The sequence below is a fragment of the Camelus ferus genome, chromosome 16 (assembly GCF_009834535.1).
Source record: "Camelus ferus isolate YT-003-E chromosome 16, BCGSAC_Cfer_1.0, whole genome shotgun sequence".
Classification (NCBI taxonomy): Eukaryota; Metazoa; Chordata; class Mammalia; order Artiodactyla; family Camelidae; genus Camelus; species Camelus ferus.
The window spans coordinates 29,394,467-29,417,991 of NC_045711.1; the positions used below are offsets into that span (position 1 = coordinate 29,394,467).

Below are 23,525 nucleotides of genomic sequence, written 5' to 3' on the forward strand. Positions count from 1 at the left end.
TCCCGGGGTAATGTAGATGACACATTTTTCCTGTAGCCTGTCTTCCTGTAAAGTGCAGGAATTCCTGCACTTTCTGGGTGCCCTTCCTGTTAACTTACATTTCAGATTTCCTCAAAAGGCATTCTACCACTTTACTATTTGAAAAATGTCAGCTCAACCCCAGACAGCTAATATAAACAAGCTGAAAAGCATACCACCTAAAGTTACAACTGTGGAAAACAAAATTTCTTTTTAAGAAATTCTTTCTCGGAATCTCACTGTTGGTAAGGCTGGAAAGAAGTACCCAGTCCTTCCAGCTCCCAGGGAGTCTGTAATTCTTTTGCCTGTGCTGTGCCTTAAATTAGAGGTCTGTAAAACCGAATTATAGTGATCTAGAAAGTTCGTAAAGGTCCTTGAATTGAACATGTTGTTAAATTCTTCAATACTATGAGGTTGTAGCCACCTTTCACTTTTTCTCCATTTCTTTTGGTTATAGTATTACAAAGAAGTTTAGTACTGAAAAGGAAAAAAAAAAAAAAAATCTTGGCCATTTGAGAATACCGTAGCTAAATTAGGCCAATTCCACATTTAAAGTCCAGGCCAAAAGTCTTTGCCATTTCTGAAATGATCACCCACTTCCTTCTATCAATAACTTTCCTTTTGAACAGAAACCCCATGTTCACACCAGATGCACCTTCCAAATGGGACCCAATTAAGAAAACTATTTGGATAAATGGGAATTAATTTAAACAATCACCAGTACCTGATCTATTATGGGTACATCCACAGTGGAAGAGTGCCATGCTAATATCTCTTTCAGCTTCCCAACTTCCTCTGCTAGGACTTAGCTACCTTAGGAGTGAGTCCCCCAAATGCAAAAAGAAACCTGATTTAGTTTAAACCATAAGGTCCAAAGATAAGAGCACTATAACATCACCTTCCTACCTCCCAGAGAGAAGACCACTTCAATTTCTAAACTCCAACTGAGCCATTTCACTTCACTATCTATGCAACTAATCTTGTATTACAATGATTTGCATACATGCTTTCTTTCACCAACCCCATAGTAAATTCCTTGAAGGAAACAACCATGTGGGAAATATTCTAGTAGTCCCCAAATCCTGCACACTATACATACACACACACACAGACTCACACATATATATCATAATATATTTATTTATATATTAAACTGACCTGGAAGAATGAGTGAACATACAGAAAAGCAAAGTAATGAGATGCCATCTCTTTAACACATCAAAGTATGGAATGCTCCTTCTAAGCTATTATTTCTCTGCTCAGTTAGGAGATTGTAGGTTTCTGCTCCGGTTGAGGAACATCTGCACCCCACAATGCCAATTCCTAGGTACTTCAGCACTCTTAGCTTTCAGATTTCCATTTTCTCCTAATACCCAAAGGAAAGAAGAGCCCTACTTCAAATTCTTGAGGGTATATATTAATTCCTTCTTGGGCTGAGATGTATGATTCCCATCAGCTAGAACTAAAAAGTGACTCAACAGCTCCCAAAAAAGTAGCAGAAAGCTTTTGAGACATTAATTTCACAGGGTCTTATTCACTAATCCGGTGCCCTGGGTAGCCTAACTCATCTAGTGCCTAACTCACCTCTTCTTTCCATACAGTCTCACAGGGCATATGCTTTCTCTACAGCCAATGAGGATTTGTTCTAAAATAAGTGACTTACGGTCCTAGGGGCACCTGACAACACTCCCTCAGCTAATGCCATGTCAGGATTTTTATATTTTTAATCCCCTCTCTAGCATGACATTATGCCTGCAAAATACAACTGTGTAAAAAAAAAAAAATTTTTTAAGGAAAAAAAATAACAACAAAGAAAACAACCATAACCCTGAACTTCTGACCTAGTATAGCTGACTAACTATATGCAATTACCCACTTAAAGGATTTCATTATGGTTGTCAATGAAACAGTGCCGTCCCCCCACGTCGCTGTAATGCTTACAAGTACAGTTCTTCTCCCAATATTCTCCCTCGAGATGCAAAGCATCTCCCAAATGGAAAGACATAAAACATGTATGTCTTCATTGCTGCTTCTAAATACTGTGAACCAAGAAGCAATTGGCGTAAAGTGCAAAATCTCGGAAAGGGAAGACTTCTTGTCTGCTTGTTTTGTACTATGCTATTGCTCGCACTTCACCTTTACTTCCTTTGAAAATCAAAACTTGCTTAATGTTCAAAGCGATATCAATGGAAATTTAACTAAATACTGGCACCGCAACGGTTCATTCCCAAAGGAATATAAGATTACATTAATTTCCTACTAGTTTAGCCCAAGTTTTACCTTTCATCTTCCTCTACAGACTTTTTTAAAAAGTTTTTATTCCTGTTGCACATAAAATTGCCTATTATATGTGTGCATACTAAAGAATTTTACAGTTATATAAAGCATTGCACATTTAGACGCTACCAACCTGCTCTATCTCTCCTGACTGTGCAAAAGGCAAAAAGAGCTCAGTAATCCTAGCAGAAGAATGCAAATAACGTCAATGCACAGCTGAACTGCAAGCCCTGCCTTACAGGAACTCTCTGTGTCTGCAAAAAAAAAAGACACATACTAAACAGGAAATGCAACTGAGCTGTGGAAAACCTCAAACTTAAAAATGCAATCGCCAGGCGAAAATTGCATCCATGCATTCATAAATGCATGCACAACCCTTTGCATTTTTGCAAGTAATGCAAATAGGCTCTTACCTTTCGACTGAGACATTTTCCCCTTTCCTTTGATGGGGGAGGGGAGCACAAAAGACTTTGCCTTGCTTCTCTTCTGTAGCTAGTTTTGCAACAAAGATGCAAGCTGCAGGCGTGCAATCTTCATGCAAGTGGAGTTTCTCTTGACCGATGCAGCAGATGGACTTTCAGGGAATCAAGATGGAAATGCACACCTTGCAAAACAGACTGGAAAGTGATTTTTCCCCCAGTTGCAACGTTAGGGAAGGCTGTGCTGCAGCTACATGATGGGCCAGGGCTGGCAGCTAAAAGCTCCAAACTTGGAACTGAGTATCTTAGTGCGCAGACGTCCTTCCTGCGAAGGGCGCGGGGCCTGCTGGGACATGTAGTTCCCGAGCAGAGTCCACGGGGCTCTGATTTAAGGAAACGTGGTCGCGCGGGTTGCTGAGCGAGATGACTGGTTGTGACAAAGATTGCGTCCAGATAAACAAGTCAGATACGCACTCGGTAGTAAGTGATGGGAGAAAACGGGCAAGGCCAAGGGGACCGGGCATTTTTGTTCTCGAAGAGCACCAGAAACAACAGCTAAAAAAACACGAGGTTGGCTAAAAACCACTTGGCCTGCTCAGAAGGTCTGTTTCGGTGTTGAAGTGTTTTCAGGGCAGCACCTGTTAGACTGTTCCTGCCTGTAGACGTTTTCCCCTCACACTTCCATTTTCAAAAGCCTTTTTCTCGCGTGAGGAATTTGCTGGTGATTGGGCTGGGTGGAAGTAACTGCAGAGAAGAGACAAAGTTTTATTTAGTAAGAAATTTTTGAGGAATCTGAAATTCAATAATGGGGCTGCGTGGAGGTGGGGGGACTGGGGAGTTCTCATTTCTTGAAGGGTTAAAGAGGAAGTTCTGCTCTTTGTGTGTCAAAGCAAACTTTATCGAAGCTAAAATATTTAGATGTTATTTTTCTTACCTGGGGGCGTAGGAAAGTCCCTGGCCTCAGGGACAAAGTGGGTGGTCATCTTAAATTAACAAAGTCAAATGCCTTAAATTTATTCAACAAAACTTAGAGAGTTCCGTTGAGCTTCTGGGGTGTGCCAGGCACGTTTCTAGAGTTTTGGGTCATGTGCTGCTTATAGCTTAAGGCCAGGCAGCCTCCTGGGCGAGGATAGGGTCACCCCCTTTCAGGGAAGCCAGAGAGGTGTGGAATAATTCCATGCAAGGAACTGAGAGGAGTCAGGGGGCCTGGACTGAAATGAGCCCAGACTTCTACTTCACCAGGTAGACCAGACTCAGAAATGTGCTTTTAAGCTACAGAGGGAGGAACTGAGGGTGTGAGGCTGCTGAGGTATGAACAGGCACAGGGGAAGGGTGCAGACTGCCTGTTTGGGAGACATCAAGGATGCCATGCTGCCTTGTATGCAGAAGTGGAGGTGGGTGGAATTTACCAGTGGGGATTCTACAGGGCCTGAAAGTCAGGCCAGAGGTTTGGACTGTATTCTGCAGGTACTTGGGAGGTGGTGAAAGGGCTTTGAAAAGGGGTGTAACTGAATCAAAGCATTATTTTAAGAAGGTAAGTTTGCCCTCAGCGGTCGAGGTGGATTGAAACCGGGAGAGGCTAGAGATGGGTCAGGTCATCAGTGAAAGGCAAAAAGACGCACTTTGAAAGAAGGTTCAGCTATGTTTGATGACTGCTAATGAAAACTATTGGAATTTTATTAAGAATTCTAAGAAGCCAGGGCCTTCTGAGTAATGGATGAATCAGAGGAAAGAAGGCCACCATGTTTCAGCTACAAATCAGCAAATCAGCTCTTAAAACAAATATGCAATAGGTCATGGAACTAACATTAATTTACTTAAGTTGATCCCCTCTGCTGACGTTAATGAGAATTAATCAAGGTCACTTCGTGTTCATATGAGCTTCTGCCTCTAAGAGGAAGAGATCTCTGTTCTATGAGCACAGATGCAGACTTACTAATCCACTTTCTTTCACTGTTCTCCTGGGCGAATCCATGCTGTCTATTCCTCTCTTCCTTGCACACACACAATCTCAGCCTCATTGAGCCAGCATATTTTCCCCTAAGTCTCATTTAAGCAGGAGACACATGGGCCTGGAGATCCATTTCAGTGCATCCAGTTCACTTTTCTAAACATTAATGGAGCATCTGCCACGGGCCAGGCCATGGGATAGCTGCCGGAGCTGCTCGTAGACTCACTCAGCCCAGGCAGGGCCCCAACAGCCGCCTAGAACTCACTTCAATTTGCATTGTATGTGGTCAGCAGCACTGCTCTTAAATTGCCCCAGACTCGCATTTTTATGGGAGAACTTTAATCGTATCTTGTCTGGTGCATTTTGCTGCCGTCACTGTGCTTTCTGTGCAAAGGCACGCACCATTCACAGCTGGCAAATGGCTTGTGTCCTGAAAGTCAGTCTGTAATTCACATTCCCACAGAAACAGTGATGCATTTAAGAGCCAGTGCACACACACACACACACACACACACACACACACACCCACACACACCCCTATGCAAAACACCTTTGACCCAGAAACTGGCTAAGCCGTATATTTAAAAATTGCAACATTTACCATTTTTCTTTCTGGGAAAAATATGTTTTGAATTTCCACAGGGAACGCAGCCTCTCTATGAAGTCTTAGATTCTTGAAGAAAAAATTCTTCTCGCCTTGATAGTAGAGGGTTTCCTCTGCTTCATTCCTGGGTGGGAGAAGAGGTTGTACCTCTGCATGGTCAGTCGTGAGACTTTCCTCTTCTTGCCAGTTTGTGGCAATGCTTCTGGGAAGAGAATCCCTCCCACGGTAGGACTGGCAAGAGCCAAATCTGGCACGATTGTTCTTTTATTAGACAGCACATCAGGTGTTTATCTTGAGGTGGCCTGTGCTCTTTCTTTGAATCCCTCATTTGTGAAATGTTCTGTCCTTCAAATCTTTTTAAAATGCAAGTCTGAAGCACTCTCTCCCCAGCTTCTAGTTACCTACCAGATCAATTCCAAACTCTTGGGCATAGCGATAATTAGCTCCTTTGAGACCGGATTCCTCCTTACTCTCCAGCTTCATTCTCACTCTTAGTTGATGCTATAGCCAGAACCTGGGTTTTCTCCCTCCTTGCTTTTAGATACACTGTTGCCTCTGCCTGGCTAGACTTCTCCATTCTCTTCCTAGTTCTTTTTCTGACTTGTTCTTGAAGACTCTGCTTAGCTGGCACTTCCTTTTGGCGACCTGTGATGCATCACCTTATGGCCACCCTCAGTGTGAATGAGTGTATTCCCTAATACACTCTGGGCACCCTGCCCACACCTCTCGCCCAACACTGATCCTAAGGCGGACAGGTGTTCATTTATGTATTTGTCTCCCCCAGGAGACTGAAACCCCGGAAATTAGAGACTAATCTCTGCATTCCCTGGGCCCAGCTTCTAGCATGTTACAGGCACTCAGATACATGCTGAAATAGATGGGAGGGGGCCTGTGACCATGACTACCTGGAACAACCAGATTCTAGTGATGGAATTAATATCTGGAGGGGAAACTAGAACACCTGCGAAGAGCCCTTTGCCGTCAGGTTAGAGGTATGAGCTTCCTGGAAAGAAGCCCTTAAGTTAGGTCAGACTGGCTCCAAAGAAATTATTCTAGAGGTTTATATGGGATAGATAAGTTGTGGGGTAGGGGAAGAGTGTCTCAACCAGAAGTGATTTTGACCTCCAGAGAACATTTGACAATGTCTGGAGACGTTTTGGTCACAACCAAAGGGATGAGGGTGGTGATACTGGCATCTGGTGGATAGAGATCAGGGATGCTGGCGGTCTTACTACAGGACACAGGAAGCCTCCTACAGCAAAGAATTAACGTGATCCAAATGTCAGTAGTACTGCATTTGAGAAACCCTGCTGGGTAGTAACACTGAAATGTCCACCTATGCTCTGTTTTTTTAAGTCGATTTAAAGCTAATGAGATTTGGTAAGGTGTAATTTTTGATGTAAGAAAAACACTAGAATCTAGGAGATGTGAGTTCTAGCCCTGGCTGTAGAAAATGTTAGATGTGTCTACTAAGGCAAGTCCCTTCACCCTTCTGGATCTCTTTTTTGTTCCACTAAAATGAGGAAGGTCAGATTAAGGCCCCTTCCAGTTCTAACATTCCATGCCTCTAAAACCAGCTCATATGTCTGATCAGAACCACTAATGGTTTAAAAAGAGTTGTGACCACACATTGAGTTTTTCACATTGGCTAAATTTCTTTCTGTTCAGAAATGAGAAGGGTTCTTGATCCCCTGCTCCAGCAAGACAACCAGTGGCCACCGTAACAATATCCCTTAAGAGATGAGACAAGAAAGAACTCATACTATAGTTTGAAATATTGCCTCCCAGGTAGCAGTACTTCTCTGCACGTGGTATTTATGAATGTTTTCCAACAGTGTCCACTACATACCAAGAACAAGGGAAAGGAGGGCACCAACATGAATGCTGAGAGTTCAGGTCTGAATATCTGCTTTTCTAGATTTTAGAAAATTATGGTATAAATAGGTAGGTTATGTGTAATGAAGTATGTTGGGTAGAAGCATGTGGGGGACTGTCTTAGGGGGCTGGATGAATGGGTTGTAGTTATACAGCATCTTTAAGCGCATTTTGTTTTACTGTATTAAAATATCACGATGAATTATGACTATTGGCAGAAATTTTAGAAATTCAAAAACAGATTGAGCTTGGCTTCCAGTGCCCTCCTCAGTATGGCACAACTCTACCTGCTCAGCCTTCTCTCTTACTCACCTACTCTGAGTTTCCTTTGTTTAAGCAGTCTGGTCAAAACAGAATTACTTATCTTACTTGAGACATGAATTTACATGTTACCACTTCTATGTATTAACTTGTGCTAATCTATGTCTTCACCTTTCTCTGGCCCCCACCTAAGTCTTTATTTTTCTACATTCTATCTTTCATCAAAGATTCAAGGTCATGTCTGCCATGAAGTTGTCCTTGATCACATCCCTCTGTCTTATCAAAGAGCATCCCTCCCCTTTAAATTCTGATGGCATCTGTTAGTTCTCACAAGCCATATATCCAGTATTATCTTGCAGTAATATTATTTGAGTGCAAAGCTTCTCTCTTCTGCTATATCTCTTATTCCCTGCACATTTCTAACCCACTCCCTTGGGAAGACCCCTTTGCTCATCTGTATTTGGCCCTTGAATGTAAGCTTGGGCAGGGACGGTTTCATCGCCATCATGTAGGCCCAAGTATACTGTATGTGTTCAATCAGTACCTGTTTATCTGATGGATGGATTTATTACCAGATGAATGAATTCATCTAAAACAGGTTCATTAGCTTATCTTATGTTAAAAAGTAAAGAAATACCAGCATGGGGATTTGCTAGGAAGAAGAATATTTATTTCATTATGATATCTAATTATCTAAAACAATGTTTTGGCTAATACTTTACTAAGATTATTAAGTAATTAAGATTACTTAATCTTAATCTCCTATTAAGATTCTAGATTTTCAAATTGTATCAACAGCCTTTAAAACTAATAGTGTCTGACATATCTTATGGAAATACCAACCAACTATCCAGGGTCCTTATTGGATTGCATTCTCATTGAATAAATATATGTAATATGAATGTTCACTGTTTCCAAGCAATCAAGGAGATATGTAGAGCTTCAGAGCAATGCTGTTTCAACCTAGCCCCAAAACAATGCTGAACTCTTGACCAGACGTATTAGCATGAGCTGACTGACAAAAAAAAAAAAAAAATGTAGGTTCTAGGAAAACAAGAAAAGAAATGATTCCAGCCTAGCATTAACCCTGAGGGTGTTAGTGTGTCATCTCTATGGTGTGTTAAAGTGAACTACTTCAGATCGTTAGATTTAATACAGGGCACAAAAAAGATTTCAGATCCTTTTAAGTCAAAAGAGAAAATTGGAATATTGTCCAATCTAACTTATGCATGCACTTGTCCCTTGTTATCCACAAGGGATTAGTTCCAGGACCCCTTCCCCCATCCCATCCCTCCACAGATACCAAAATCGTCCAGTGCTCATGTCCCTTATATATAAATTGGCATAGTATTTGCATATAACCTATACACATCCTCCCATATACTTTAAATCATCTCTAGATTGCTTATAATACATAATACAATGTAAATGCTATGTAAATAGTTGTAAATACAATACAAATGTTATGTAAGTAGTTGCTGGGGTCAATGTGGCTTTTTGAAACTTTCTGGAATTTTTAAAAAATATTTTCCATCCAAGATTGGTTGAATCCGAAGATGCAGGCGGAACCCATTGATACAGAGAGCAGATTGTATACTTTTCCTCCTCCTTCTACTGTAAGGAAATCAATCAGCCTCTTTTCCCATCTATATACATATATTTACACACACATGTATATATACAGATACACAGACGTGTGTGTGTATGTGTGTGCATATACATTTCTTTCTCTCTTACAACACTCAGTCATTTTCTTCTCTGGTCCAGCCTCATCTGGCTTCTGAAAGTCTGAAGAAGTCAGAGCTCTACAGAAATTCAAATAAATGGTTGTGCTCAGGGGGGAGAGTACAGCTTAGTGGCAGAGTGCCTGCTTGGCATGCACAAGGTCCTGGGTTCAATCCTCAGCACCTCCATTAAAAAAAGAAGATAGAGCAATTTGTTCAAAATAAAGGTGAACTTTAAAAAAAAAAAATGGTTGTGCTCTATAGTGTGAGGTTCAAGCTACACTTAAATTTGGAACTGCTTTGTAACACTCCTGATCAATTCCATATTTAATTAATTACTGATTTGTATTATACAGAGAGTTTCAAAAAGAATTGTGCCCTGGCCACCAGATCCCCAGATATCTCACTTTGCAACTTCTTCCAGAGAGAATACTTCTGGAAATTCATGTTGGAACTGCACCTTCATTTTTTTTTTAACCTTAAACAAATGAAGAATTTTCTTGTAGCTGCCATTTCAGTTATCAAAGGTAACATATTACAAAGGGATCAAGGGCGATTGACAGGTGGCCTAATGACATGAAAGGGGTATATTGAACATTTATTAAATTACAGAGAGAACTGGGAGAATTTCTTTACAATGGGGATTGTCAAATTATGGTCCATGCTTGAAATCCTTGGCTTGCTGTTTTTGTAAATAAAGTTTTGTTGGAACACAGCTACACACATTCTCTTATGCATGCGTACAGCTGCTTTTATACTACATCAGAACTGAATATGGAGACAGAGACTGCCTGGCCACAAAGCCTAAAATATTCACTGTCTAGCCTAAAATATTCACTGTCTAGCCCTGTACAGAGTAAGTGTGTAGACCCACACTTTACAAATCAGCCTTGTCTACATATTCATAAAAACCCCAGGTATTGCTTAGTGGATTTCTATCAGCATTCAATTCATTTAGAATCACACTGTAATTAGTTGTTCCTAATACTGTTCCTCACAACTATAAAATCCTTGAGAAGACTCTTACAAACCCTGGAAATCCTATATAGCCTGGAAATGAGTGTGTAGCAAGGCTTCTACAAATACGTCTTGATAGGATTAAATTGAGCATTTATTATAAGAATAATGAATCTTGTAATATAAAAAAATTAGCTCTCAGTTTTCCTTCAATGTATCTGACTTTCCACCTATTTCACTTTTCCTGCATGTCTCTTAGAATGTTCAAGTCCTAATATTTTTAAATACTCGGTCTATATACTAGAGAAGGATTAAGAAAAATCAAAATATAAATATAGGCAATGCCAGCTATAAAACAAACACCTCGTTAAATTTTTTTTTATCCCGGGGACCAAAAGTAAACAGCACAGGGAAGCACCCTAATTTATTCTGTCCTATTTTCAGAAAGAATAGACTTTTATTAAGACCTACAGTTATAACAGGTATGGTATGGGTTAAGAAAATGGCTAAAGTATGATCCCTGGTCTGAGAGGCTTAAAATTCTGTTGCTAATTTCAATAACATCTTTGTACTATTTTAATGTTTACAAGCTCCCTCCATATGCTCCATATTATTTTATCCTTACGGTGATACTGTGAAGTGGGTTGTCCAACATCCCAGTTTATGGTCATCACCTCATGTTGCTTTATTTGGACAAGATGGAAAAACATGTGATTTAAAACTGTCAACTGCAGACACAAAAACTTGCCCTCTGATTCCTAGTTCCTTCCTTTAAGCTACCCAATCTAGTCTTTAGCTAGGTAACTTGTAATAAATGCCCTAGAAATGTGCCTTTTTCGGGCTGAGAGTGATGTGGTAACATTTTGCCTCGTTTTATATTCGTTATTCACAGGACAAGCTGAATTCAGGACTTAGAAAGTCCACAATAAATCTGTATCTCTCCTTTACACTCTGTACCTTAGCCAATATGCTGTGACAATTCAGTAAATGCTGTACTATTTGAGGATGAATTAGAAACACTGATATAGGGCAGTGTTGTGCCCTTCAAACATCCTTGTTCTGTTTACATTGATATTAATAGATGATTCTGGGCTTCAGTCACAGGCCTGAATAATTCAGGTCATACTGACCTGCTGCACTTTTTAAAAAAAGTATAAAATATTCTGGGAAATATTTTAGATGGGTAATATATGCAAGTTACAGAAAAAGTTCAAAGGTCCATGGAAAATTAAGAAACTGAACTACTGTGGTATAGGAATAATTATAGTCAATATAATAAATCAACTTGTTCTTAAATTGTTCCATTTGGATTAGTGTCCAAAGGGAATGTTTTATTATTAACAGCCTAGGCAGAATCATAGAAAATACCACTGATTTTTCAGATTTACTCTCTTCTTGAGATGAGTCGTCTAGTAATTTTATTTGTGAGCCAAACTCATAAAAACAATGGGTTCAATATATCCTTTAAATTAACAGATTGCATAACTGAGTGATATTTTATAAGTATTATAAAACTGTGTAATATTAGAAATTAGCTATTTGGGAGTATATTGGACACCTGATGGTATTTTATTGATTGGGCAAAATAGCATGAGCTAGATGCTCCAAGCCTGTTTTATGACTCTGTATCCTACAGTATAAGGAGTGAAACAGCCAACAGATACTAGATTGTACTCTCCTGCCGCTGGAAGTCTTTGAAAATCTATTCTAGAGCCTCTTTCCAGCAGCCTTACCTACTGACATTTAGATGGGAATTGAAAAGACCTCCCCAAACCTACTCTTTTGCCAAAGACTAGAGTTTTCCATTTTACATGGCCTTATGTCTCCTTTTGTTTCTGGGTTCCTTTTAAAAATCCAAATAAATACCAAAATGCATTTATTAAACATGTTGGAGGCATGTAGCCAAATCGGATGCTACTGTATGTAAGGAGACTGTGTGGAGTGTGGCAACACCATCTGGCACTGTGAAAACATTTTGGAATGCTTGTGGCAACTTCAAAGAAAAATGTAGGAAATTTTGTGTTTAATTTTCCTAAACGTATTTCCAGGACACTCATGATTTAGGAAACTCGTTTTGTAGATTTTCAATAGATATTTCAATGATTTTTTTTTTAATACCCACATAATGCGTTGTAAAAAAAAAAAAAAAAAGAAACATAATACTTGACTCTTTTAATGACATTAATTTTATGTAAAATAGAGCATATGCTATGTAAAAAAGACTCTAAAGGATTGATGAGCTTAATGTATTCGTTCTTACCTTGTCTTAATGAGGAAATAGACCAAAGTGCCTCTCTGAAGTTAGGGAAACTGAAGTTTGTCCATAATACATGTTGGTGACACTAAGGTAGAATCAAGGAAGGGAGCAGGGCACTACTACACACGCTTTTGACGTCTAACTATCTACTAAGCTAGGATAAGAAATAAATTGTTATAATGCACAGGATTTGAGCAAAAAGGCACCTCAAATGCAAAATACGTAAATCCAAGTATCTTTGTGTCTAATAAACCTGTTTCTTTGCTCCTCAACAATGGAGGAGTCAAGTTAACTGAGATTTTAATTTGGTGGACTGAAGGCACTGTGTTAGTTTACAAACTGAGACCCCTTCGTTGTCACAGTTTTTAGTGACCTTATTTATGTAATGTTGACCTAGGAACAATACCAAGATGAAGCTAAATTCATCACTAGCTCTTCTCTCTTTTATGTTTAAAATTAAGTATCAGAGAAGCAGAGGTTTCCAAAATATGATTCAAACAAGATTATACTTTTTGGATGTTACCAACGTATTAATACACCTCCCAACTCAGATACATAAAGCCTGGGTTCTGTAAAGTTGTTTAATTATTTCAAGCTCAAGTCTTTATACAACCAATAGACATGGACTATTTTTCAAGGGCAATGATGACTCTAAAATATGAAATTTATTGACTAACGGTGCTGTTCAGTGCCCTTCTATGATCTGTGTTTCATGTATTTTGTTTCAAACCCATTTTTGATAATGAATCAACAGGTGTGACATGAAAAAATATTCTAAGGATTCCTGCTAGTTTTTTTTCTCAGCCATTCACATTTAACTTGGGAAGGGAATTTGTGTAAGTAAAGCAATACTTATTCTACAAGTTTTTAGAAGTTTATGTTAATAGGAGAGCCAAATATGATGAATATTTCTTAAATTCAAGTGTTCTATTGAAACCAGTTTGGGTTGGAAGAGGTAGAAAGATTCAGAATGACCGTATATTATATTACAATATAAATATGTCATAAGAATAAGTGGATATGGTCAGACATTGAGAAAAATAAAAAGGAATTGGATAATTTGGAGTGTATTTGATCTACTTATATCTTATACCTCAAACACTAAATCAATACCCCAAAATGCAAAGTAATCAAATTTAGATTAAATAAATTATTTTGGTCTATTTGATGGAAAAGGATTGCCCCTGTCTCATACACGTGGGAGTAGGTAAGCTTCTCTGTTATCTCACTTAAAATTGACAATGTTTTAATTCATCTGAACAGTTGCTGACTGAGGACTTAAAGCAGTTCAGCAAGTGAGATACCATTCATTGTGATTTAGGCTGTAAATGTTGTGCAGAATTAGGTGCAGTAAACATTCAAGTATATGTGAATTTTAGACCCCAGTTTTATGTTCTGAAGACTTTGTAAAAATAGGAAAGTGCCCAATACCAAGAATTGGAAGATGTTATTTCCCTGTATGATATCCCATAGGAGCAGATAAATGAACACAACTCTAATTCCTGCTTCTATGACCAGTTCCAGTTACCATTATCTTCCAGTTGTTCATAGGTGTAACTTGACTGTGCCTACATAGGTTGGCTGTCACTGTGAGGGGATGAAGCTCAGACTCTGGAGCCAGACTGCCTGGGTTGGCCTCCTAGCTCTAGTGACCAGTTCAGTGACTTGTTACTAATTACTAGTTCTGTGACAGGCTAAGCAGGTCACTTTTCTATGCCTCAGTGTCCTCCCTGTGTAAAGGCAATGATAGTGCCTACCTCCCAGAGTAATTAAGACTAAGAAAACGAATACACCTGAAGCTCTTAGAAGACTGACCCATGATATACGCTCAATACCTAATAGCTATTCAGGTTTTTGCTATTATTGCTATTAAATTCCCAAGCTTTGGCCCCTTTCTTGAGAATGAAGATACTGTTTTTGAAATAGAAGAAAACTGTGGTGTAAGAACATGTGTCCTACCAAAGGGTAATTAAAAAAAAAAAAACAAACACCTCTTAAGACAAGAGATAAGAAGGCTTTGAAATTAGAAGAATGTTTCCACCGACATAAGGAAATAGGAATAGAAATGCTTAGTTTAATGGAAGAGAAAGGGAGAAGAAATATTTTATTATTGCAGCAAATCAAAACACTGTTGGGTGCTTGTTAAGAGGAAATGGAGGCCATCTGGAGAAAACAATTCCATTCCACTGTGTGCAGTGGATTTAAAGGACAGCTGGAAGCGAGGCCATGAATTATGTAGGCCTTTGACCGTCTAATGTCATAGCACTATAAAGCAAACAGCAGGGGGCAGAGTCGTAGTTAATGAGAGGTGGAAAGAGTCGTCAGGCTTCAATGATCAGTTTTTATGATACGGTTTTCCTTATCAAAGAAATATGCTGATAAAAATAAGATTATTTTGGTTCTTTCCAATCATTTGAATGCATTAGGACCTTAATATTCTAAATCCTTCTGTCTTACTTATCTACGTATTTCTTATTCATTGCTTTTGTATTAATTTTTTCTTATAACCATTACTAGTGGTTGCTGTCTTTTTACTAATTAACTTGTTAAGTAACTAGTAGCTCAGTTTTAAAATTTACATTAGGCATATTTTTTTTAAACCACCAAAATATGTTTTCTTTGGTGGCCTGGTTACCTGATAACTAAATAGTAGAGGAGTTTAAGCATGTATTGGAGATATTTTATTTTTATTTTTTAAATGGAGAAAGTCTCATTAAAGATTTATTAATTGATTCTGTGTTTTAAAAATTATTCAATACCTATCCAAAATGACCCATGTGGATTGTTTGGAATTAGGCAGGGGTGAAAGGAAAGAACCAGGAAATCAAAAACTTATTTTTTATTAGCTAAAATATTTTACTTTCCATTGTAATGAGTTAACATTTGTTTTAAAAAAATACATAGAAAATAAGAACATATTCTTCCTTTATCGATGTTAAGAGAGGTTCAGACATGAACATTATCCTGTAAGAATTTGCAGAATTTCAAAAGGATAGATAGGATTATGCTGAAGTTTTTAGTATTCAGAAAAATTAAAAATTCCAACCTGTGGGTAGCATATTCTGTTGCTTTCTTTCCATAGTATTATTACCATTTTCTCCAGATATTATGAATTATAAAGCTACATTTTTGACTTTATTAAAAATATGTACATTTAACCTTTTAACTTTAATTGATTTGGGTAGATTATTTTAGCCGTTTATGGTCAGTGCTGGCTTTGAGTAGATAAGAAGGGAAGAAAATAAAGTATTTTTAAGATTCCATGTTCACAGCGACTGAGATTCCTTCAAAGAAAAAAATTTGTGTAACAAGAGCTGAGCAAATATGTATCAGTGTGCCTTCCAAAATAATGAATTGAGCCTTGTGTCTGAAAAACAGTATTTTAAAAGTAAGTCGTAAGGGAGATGAAGAGCTGAGCTGTGGTGGGTGATATTCCAGTTATCTCTTCAATCAATTCTGTATAATGCTTTGGAAGCAGAATAACAAGGAATGTGAAATCATTTCTCAAGATGCTATATGTGCGTCCGCTTAGTTCTATTTCCGTATTCATTGGAACAGGCAATTTATGCAGTGCACTTGTAATCCTCCAAGAACAAAGACCAATTTCCCTGAAGGTTATGAGCACTCCTGAATTTTACAGATGCCAAAAAAAAAAAATTATTTTCATGTTGTCACGTTTAGATAATGAAGTGTGCTAGATTCACGGAGTTCTCCACGAAGAGTCTCAGGAAGTATGCCCACTGTGTATCTGTTTTATTCTGAAATTCAGAAAGTGGATGTAGGCAGTTCTTAACAAGCATTGACAAGTAGTAATTAACAGTGAGCACTGAGGAAGATGGAGGGCTGAGAGGATCTGGCATCCGCTTCTAAACAGGAGTGTCTTTTATTCTTGAGAAAACAGGAATCCAATTGATCCGTTTATGATCCTTCGTCTAGGTTTCTGGATCGGGACGTGAATCTCTGTGTGACTGAAATCAACCACCTGTTGTCTTCAAGTGGAAGTGAGGAGAAGGTCGAGTAAGGACAATCTGTTAATCCTTTTGGCACCTCATGGCCGTTTTGCTTGTTTTGTTTCACTTGGGAAGGCGTGTAAGGGCTGAGAGTAGAAATGTCTCATATTTGGACCCCCTCATGGGATGCTACCCATAATCATGTGGAGATTCTGAAGTTCAAAAGTAGCCCTGTATCTTGGCTCGTCTATTTTTCCCTTGGATGTTTACATGGTTTTGTTTATTCTTCATGGCACCAAGGGTGCCTTAGGGACGAACTGTTTCCCTCACAACATCGGAAGAAAAAGTGTTTGTGTTTAAAACGTTCATAGCTACCTGACAAATAATCAAATGTGGCAATCCACGGATTGCAGGAAACACAGACCCTTTTCAGCTTCCCTCCCTTTTCATGAAATCTAACCTGCATGAACAGAACACAGAGATTGGTGGATGACACTCTTCATGCACTCCCCGTCAAGGCCCCTCACCCCCATATTTGGGGGCACAGTCCTGCTTAAACTTGTTTCTCTCACATTCCATACAGAGGGCAGAGTTCTGAAATGTGTACACACACCCTTGTCTGGTGTTCATGTTACATAATAGCTGTAAATGCTCTTGTGTGCCTGCGTACAAACTCCCAGGAGGACGGGGATAACACAGAACTAAGCCTCGGGGTGGTTTCTACCAAAAACAAACCCTTGTGGTCTCAGTATTTTGGCAAAGGCAGAAGGGGACTTTTGCCCGTTTTGCCAAAGCTTGGGACTCCTTCATAAGATCACAGAGGAAAATGGAGACGGGGAAGGGTTTGAGGTCATAAACCCTTGTCTGTTAGATCTGAATGCAGAAAATTAGGGCTGGTTTGAAAGTTTTAATTTCTTTCATTAGCTTAATAGTTGGGATGCAGTGCTTAGCTTCTAGCTGCTCAGAAACCGACAGGCTTATTCAGATACATCCAGCTATTGACGTCTCCTTATTCCATGACTAAATTTAACTGATGAAAAAGAAAAAAAAAAAAAAAAGAAGAAGGGGAGAATAGAAATGCAAGAACCTAAGCTGGGACTAAGAGCATGCTTTTGGGTCAGCTAGTCTGAAGTTCTCGTTCTGACTTCACAGGTGGTCCAAACAGACGAGAGGGAAAAGGATGATGACCGCAGACACCTAGCGGTCAGCCCCGAGTTCTGCCGCGCACTGCGACGGTGTTTTCATTCATTCTTTCTGCCCTGGAGGAGCGCCGGAACGGAGAGAAGAGCGAGGTCTGTGTCTCACTTGATAATCTTCTTCCTGAGAGGCTGACCCGTCTGCTGTGAACAGGAGGAACTTTGCAGGTGAAGTCAGCTTCCGCTGATGGTACTGAGATGGGTGGCAATCACAGAGAGTTCTAAAGGTTTGAACTTCCTTTCCTTGTATGTCTTACTTCGGAAATCCAAGAAGCCACCAGCACCAATGGCGTTGTAGCTGGGCTGAGCCTTGGGTAAAGGAAAGGATAGCTGAGGAGTGGGTGAGGGTCCCAGGAAAACCCTGATCATAATGCTAATTGATGGCATTTATTTCTTTGAACCCTTGTTCAAACCTCTTTTAATATTAAGGCTAATTAGTTCTGTAGATTCCTTCAGCTGTGTAATTTCTTATTACGCTGCTCTGTTCAAGGATAATACCCCTTATTTTTGGTAAACGATCTTATCTATTTTGTAGAAGTAGGCTGGCTATAAATGATAAACAAGTGAAAAAATAAGCATCCTCATGGTTTGCCTCTTTGATTGCATTGATCTTTGTCTCAATTCATGTCAGCAAACCTGGCCTTCTCATTCTCTTCTCTGTCTCTAGGGCGGGGTTTCTCTACGTCGGCACTATTGACATTTTGGACCAGATAATTCTTTGTCGTGGGGTGTTTTACTTTGCATCCCTGGCCTCTACCCCCTGGGTGCTAGTAGCAGCCCCTTTGTTGTGACAACCAAAAATGTCTTCGGACACTGCCAAATGCCAGACTTTTGGGGGCGAAGTCACCCTTCATTGAGAACCACTAGTCTAGAGTGAGCAGATTCTCCAAGATGATCCCAGTTGACCCATGTTTTCCCAAGTATATAGCTCCCCTTTCACTCTCAAAAGTGCCATAATTTGCATTCTAATACCCACTCCACAGTGAACGCTTCCCTGAGCACCCTGTATAAAAATCGTATCCTGGGTTCATCTCCTCTGATTAATTTTTTTACTATAGCCCTTATCACTATCCTACATACTAAAAATTTACCCATTTATTTACTCATTTCCTGAATTATAGCTCGTCTCTCAGAACTCATTTGCCAACTCCACGAGGGCAGGGATTTTTCTGTTTTGTTCACCGTCCTATGCTCAGTACCTTTAGCAGTTTTCCTAGTAAACACGTAGTAGACACTCAGTACATATTGAATGAATGTGAATAATGAAGGTATTGAAAACTTACTTTCCTCTAGGCATCAGGCTCCATACTGAGCATACGAAAGTGAGGGCAGGACTGGCCTTGCCCTCGAGAAGCTTACGATCTAGTAGGGGACACATACGAGTAAGTAAATAAGCACAGCAGAGTGAAAGGGCTGCAGGAAAGCGAATGTATAGATATAAGGGTTGCAGTGTGTTGAGGAGGTAGTGGAGGGGTGATACTTAAGCTGCTCTTCCTTACCACTCAGCTGCAGTCCGTTATCTGCATAGCGACTGCAGTGCAGATACAGCGTGAATTGCGATGTACAGCCACCGCAGGTACCAGTGGCCCCGCAGCGCGGTACACCTTCACCTGCTGGGTGCAGTTCTCACTCTTTAGCATGGTATGTGAGGGCTGTCATATTCTGGCTCCCTGTCCATACTTATCTATTGCACTCGCCTCCAAACAGCCTCTCCTGCTAACCAGGCAGGTGAGAACAAGATGTGTTCTCAACGCTTTCAGGCTTTTCCTTGCTGGAATAGAATAGCCCTCCCTACCCCAAGGGGTCTGCCTGACATGTGTCAAGATTCTGCTGAAATGGAATAGCCTCTCTGAAGCCTTCCTTGATGTTGCCTTCCGTCTGAGTGAGTTATCACACAGAACGCCAAGGGCAGACAGCTTGGAAGAGTATGTGTTTCTGAAGGGAATGAAGCTATTAAGGAGGTTTGGAAAATGGTCCCAAAAAATAAATACCATCAGTCAAGACTGTGCATGAACTTGGAGTAATTGTTGTCTGCAATCCACATCCCTGGAGCAAAGAGGTGACAAACCTGTCGTAGATCAAAACATGTCCCTCATCTGCCTGAAGTTTAATCTGGGAAGGACTGAAATTAAGTTCTGGGCTACACGATGCTTGGGACTACATATTAAATATATGCAATTTATCTGTATGCATGTATTTACGTTAAATGTGTAGTAAACTATATAAAGTTTATTTCATGTTGTGAGTTTTTGATTTATAACTACTAATTCCTATTATCATGATAAAGTTGTGGGTAGAAGGTGCCCAACTGAGTATTTTTAAAGGCAAATACTTCCATCAGATGGAAACAGAGCGTGATTGTCATCAAGATTCAAGTGACCAGAGCTGGGTGAGCAGCATATTTTATAAGATGGTGTCTCTGTAGTACCTGTTCGTCTTTGAATATTTATTCAACTGTTTGAACAACTGTTTCAATCAACATTCAGTTGAATAATTCAGTAATGGAAGGCCTAAGTACCAGGCATTATTTTGATTTTACAACACTCTCAAGAACCTATGAATTAAGTTGCATTCACTCCACGTGAGGATAACAAAGTTGAAGGTTGGGGGGTGTTATGCATCCTCGCCAGCCAGCAAAGAAGAGGTCTGGAGACCCGAACCCAGTTTGTTCCCAAGTCAAAGCTCATTCTCAGCTACAATACACCTCTGCCTCTGTGCTGCTTCTCTGGGTGATTTCATCTCAGGGCTGAATTGTTTCCGAATTGAGGATAACCTTTTTCGTCCAATGTATATAGAGTTTGATGGTAATCTGTGTGTCATGAATCATGGTTAGCCACAGAAACTATGTATTCAATTTGTAATTGTTAGACTTTACACTCACTGAGATTAATGAAATGGCTGATAATAATGTTTGAGGCCTAATTGTTGGCTTGGGCAGGTGTACTGAAGCCTTGATTTTTAATCGCATAATGTGCCTTTGTGAGACAGAACAGTTGTAAGGGCCAGTATCAGCAGTTCCCGAAGGAAGATTCCAAGAAGCAGCTGACGAGGCTTTGAAAATTCCCCTTGGGTATAATGGGTTTCATTTTAAGTGAAAATGCAAAGCATTTAATTTTCTTGTAACTGAGTTACTTAATTATACATACTTTCTATTGCTTATTTATTTTTTATTTAACAATTAACTGATTTTTTTTTTTTGCAAATACGTAAAAAAAAATTGATGCAACGGAAAAAGTCTGGAAGATGATACGCAAAAAAAAAAAAAAAAAAAAAAAAAAAAACCCAAAGATTTTTTGGTTTTAGGAATAGGAGAGCCAGGATGATTTTTTCCCCTTTTTACAAATTTTCAATATTGTTGTTTTAGTGGTTTCCCATTTTTAAAAGAAACACATAAAATAAGTGAAACTTATTTACTATTTAATGCATAGAACACAGTGAATTGGATTCTATTTTACTAATTATGTGGTGTTACACAAGTCACTTAATTCTATATACCTTTAGAATATTTCTTACTATATATAAAATAAATACCCTAATATAGAAATTTGGATCCAGAGATATATATATTTTAAATGTTTTCACCTCAATCTTTCATTAATTTTAGAATAGGAATTTTCCAGCCTGTTTTAAGTTGGACTATATTTCATGTCTTGGGTGACACTTATGATGAAGGCAAATTTGTTTATAGTCCCGCCATCTTGTTCTTTATCATTTATCCTCCTGTAGTGACTCCCTTTCTCCCGTTACAAAAACTATGCAACTTACTCTGTTACTTTGATATCTGATATTTTCACCTTTTCAGAATCTCTCCTCATTTCCTGACCAAAAGAAAAAAAGAACCAGAAAAGAGACCAAAGACCCACAGATGACCTCTATAAAAAAAAAAAACTAGATTACAAATTATCCCCGATATGATCCACTGGTTAGCAAGCTTGTTCCGGAACCTGGAGGGCAAGGAGAGGCGGGAGAAAGAGGCAGCCAGTCCAGACTGGGAGATGGCAGGTTTAAGAAGACGAGAACTTACACAGGAGGCTTATCTTGGGCACCCAAGATGAAAAGATCTCTGCACCTGCCGCCAGAATCTTAAAACGTCTATATAGAAGCCCTAATGGGGCTCATTCAATCTAGATGGTCTCAACAATGCATTCTCTCTCAAGGCTCTATCCTTGAGAATGGCTCCCACTGTGGGAACTGTGGGCAGAACATACATTCCAAGTCCAGGGGAGGGATGAAGAACCTCTGACTGCCCAGGCCCATCTCACAGATCAGCCAGAGGTCACATCCTTTCAACGACCCCCACCAACAGTATTGCCAGATATTAAAATAGACTCCAAAGCAGGGATTCTCAGCTAGTTTTGGTTTGGGGGTTTTTTATTTGCTTTTGCTTTTTTGGTCCCTCAGGTAATGTTTGGAGACATTTTTAAACTCACAACTAGGAGTTGAGGTTGGAGTAGGGGTTCCTGGCATCCAGTGGGTAAGGCCAGGGATCATGCTAAATATCCTACAATGCACAGAACAGCCCTCGACAAAAAAAGAATGATCTTATCTGAAATGTTACTACTGCTGAGACTGAGAATCTTGGCTCTGAACCTTCTCTAATTAAACCACCTTGGTATTGGTGCATGAATAGATAAGGCGATGGAAAATAATAGAAAATCCAGAATTAGGTCGACTTGCATGTTTAATTTACTATACAATTAAAGGCATGTTGCAAATGAGTGGAGGAAAGATTGATTTTTAAATAAGGAGTGAGTAGATTGTGATATCTGCATAGCCATGTGAAAAAAGCTCAAATTGAACCCATTCCTTAGACCATACTTCAGGATAAATTAAAAGTAGATCAGATACTTAGATACAAAAAGTGAAATATAATATACACACAGAAACTTTCATTCCACTGATACATCCATCCTGATAAATTTTTATAAAATAAGATAACCACCATCCACATCCAGAAATAAAACCTCACTGTCCCTACAGAGGCCCCTCCCCCATGGTATTTTTCTGATTACAACCCCTTCTCTTTTACCAGAGTTAATCATTAGTCTGACACGAGTCTTAAGGAGATCAATTTCTTGATACTCTTTATCTCTGAGAGTCTAAATAGAACTACTGAATTTTGCCCTTTACTGTGTTTCATATCAATGGAAGCTTGTTCTATCTCTTATGTGTCTTGGTTTTTTGTCTTTTCCTCATGATCATGTTTATGTAATACATCTACGTTGGCGTGTTTGACTGCAATTCATTTTTTACTGTTTTGCAATATTCCTTTTATGAATCTATCCCAACTTATTTATCTATTCTATTGTTGGTAAGTAGTTGATTTGTTCCCACATTTTGGCTCTTACAAATAACACTGCTATGAACATTCTTGTATGAGTTTATGGTACACCTGTCCACACACTGTTCCAGAATATGTAGGAGTATCTTGAGTGTATGTCTGTGTGTGTTCTATTCCTGAAAAGAATATGCATTCCATGGTTGTTGGGAGCAATGTTCTATAAATGTCTATTAGTTCAAATTTTGTCAATCCTGTTGTTCAAATCTTCTGTGCCTGTCTGTCCTGACATTTTAACTTTGTTTTTGCATCAGTTACTGAAAGGGTGTTTCTTTTTCACAGTATGATTTATGGGTTTTTCTCTTCTGTGGTTCTTTGTTCTTCTTCATATATTTTTAGGCTGTGTTATTAGGTGTACACAAAATGTACAGTGGTTACCTTCCTTTTAAATTAAATGTTTTATCCTTATTTGACATGGTCCACATTATCCCTAGTGATGCTTTTATATCTTAACATCTACTTGCTTTGATATCAGTCTGGCTAGTTCAGCTTCCTTGTGGTTTATACCAAATGTGAGTGTATTTATTTTTCTTATTTGACCCTTCTTGGAATTTACTGAAGCAATTAAGTCTGTGGATTGGTGACTTCATCAGTTCTGGATGATTCTCAGTCATTATCTCTTCAAATCTGGCCCCTGTGTCTTCTCTCCTCTCCTTCTATAACTAATCAAACATATGATAGAGTGCTCCACCTCCCTT

The 23,525-nt window shown here is 39.1% G+C and overlaps 2 protein-coding genes across 3 annotated transcripts in view; one reads left to right on the forward strand and one right to left on the reverse strand.

The window, feature by feature from the left end:
• The window catches only part of MAP2K6 (mitogen-activated protein kinase kinase 6), a 123,437-nt gene extending 120,429 nt beyond the window's left edge, over positions 1 to 3,008 (reverse strand). Inside the window, exon 1 of the mRNA XM_032456982.1 lies at positions 2,709 to 3,008. Within this exon, the coding sequence (XP_032312873.1) occupies positions 2,709 to 2,724 (16 nt within the window). The 5' untranslated portion in view covers positions 2,725 to 3,008. The remainder of the gene's footprint in view (positions 1 to 2,708) is intronic.
• Positions 3,009 to 3,046: 38 nt separating this feature from the next.
• Positions 3,047 to 23,525, forward strand: part of ABCA5 (ATP binding cassette subfamily A member 5) — a 111,686-nt gene continuing 91,207 nt past the window's right edge. Inside the window, exons 1-3 of one of the 2 annotated variants that reach the window (XM_032456978.1) lie at positions 3,047 to 3,194; positions 16,280 to 16,360; positions 17,446 to 17,657. The gene's annotated coding sequence lies outside the window, so the exon portion shown is untranslated. The remainder of the gene's footprint in view (positions 3,195 to 16,279; positions 16,361 to 17,445; positions 17,658 to 23,525) is intronic. The other variant, XM_032456979.1, reaches the window with a different exon arrangement.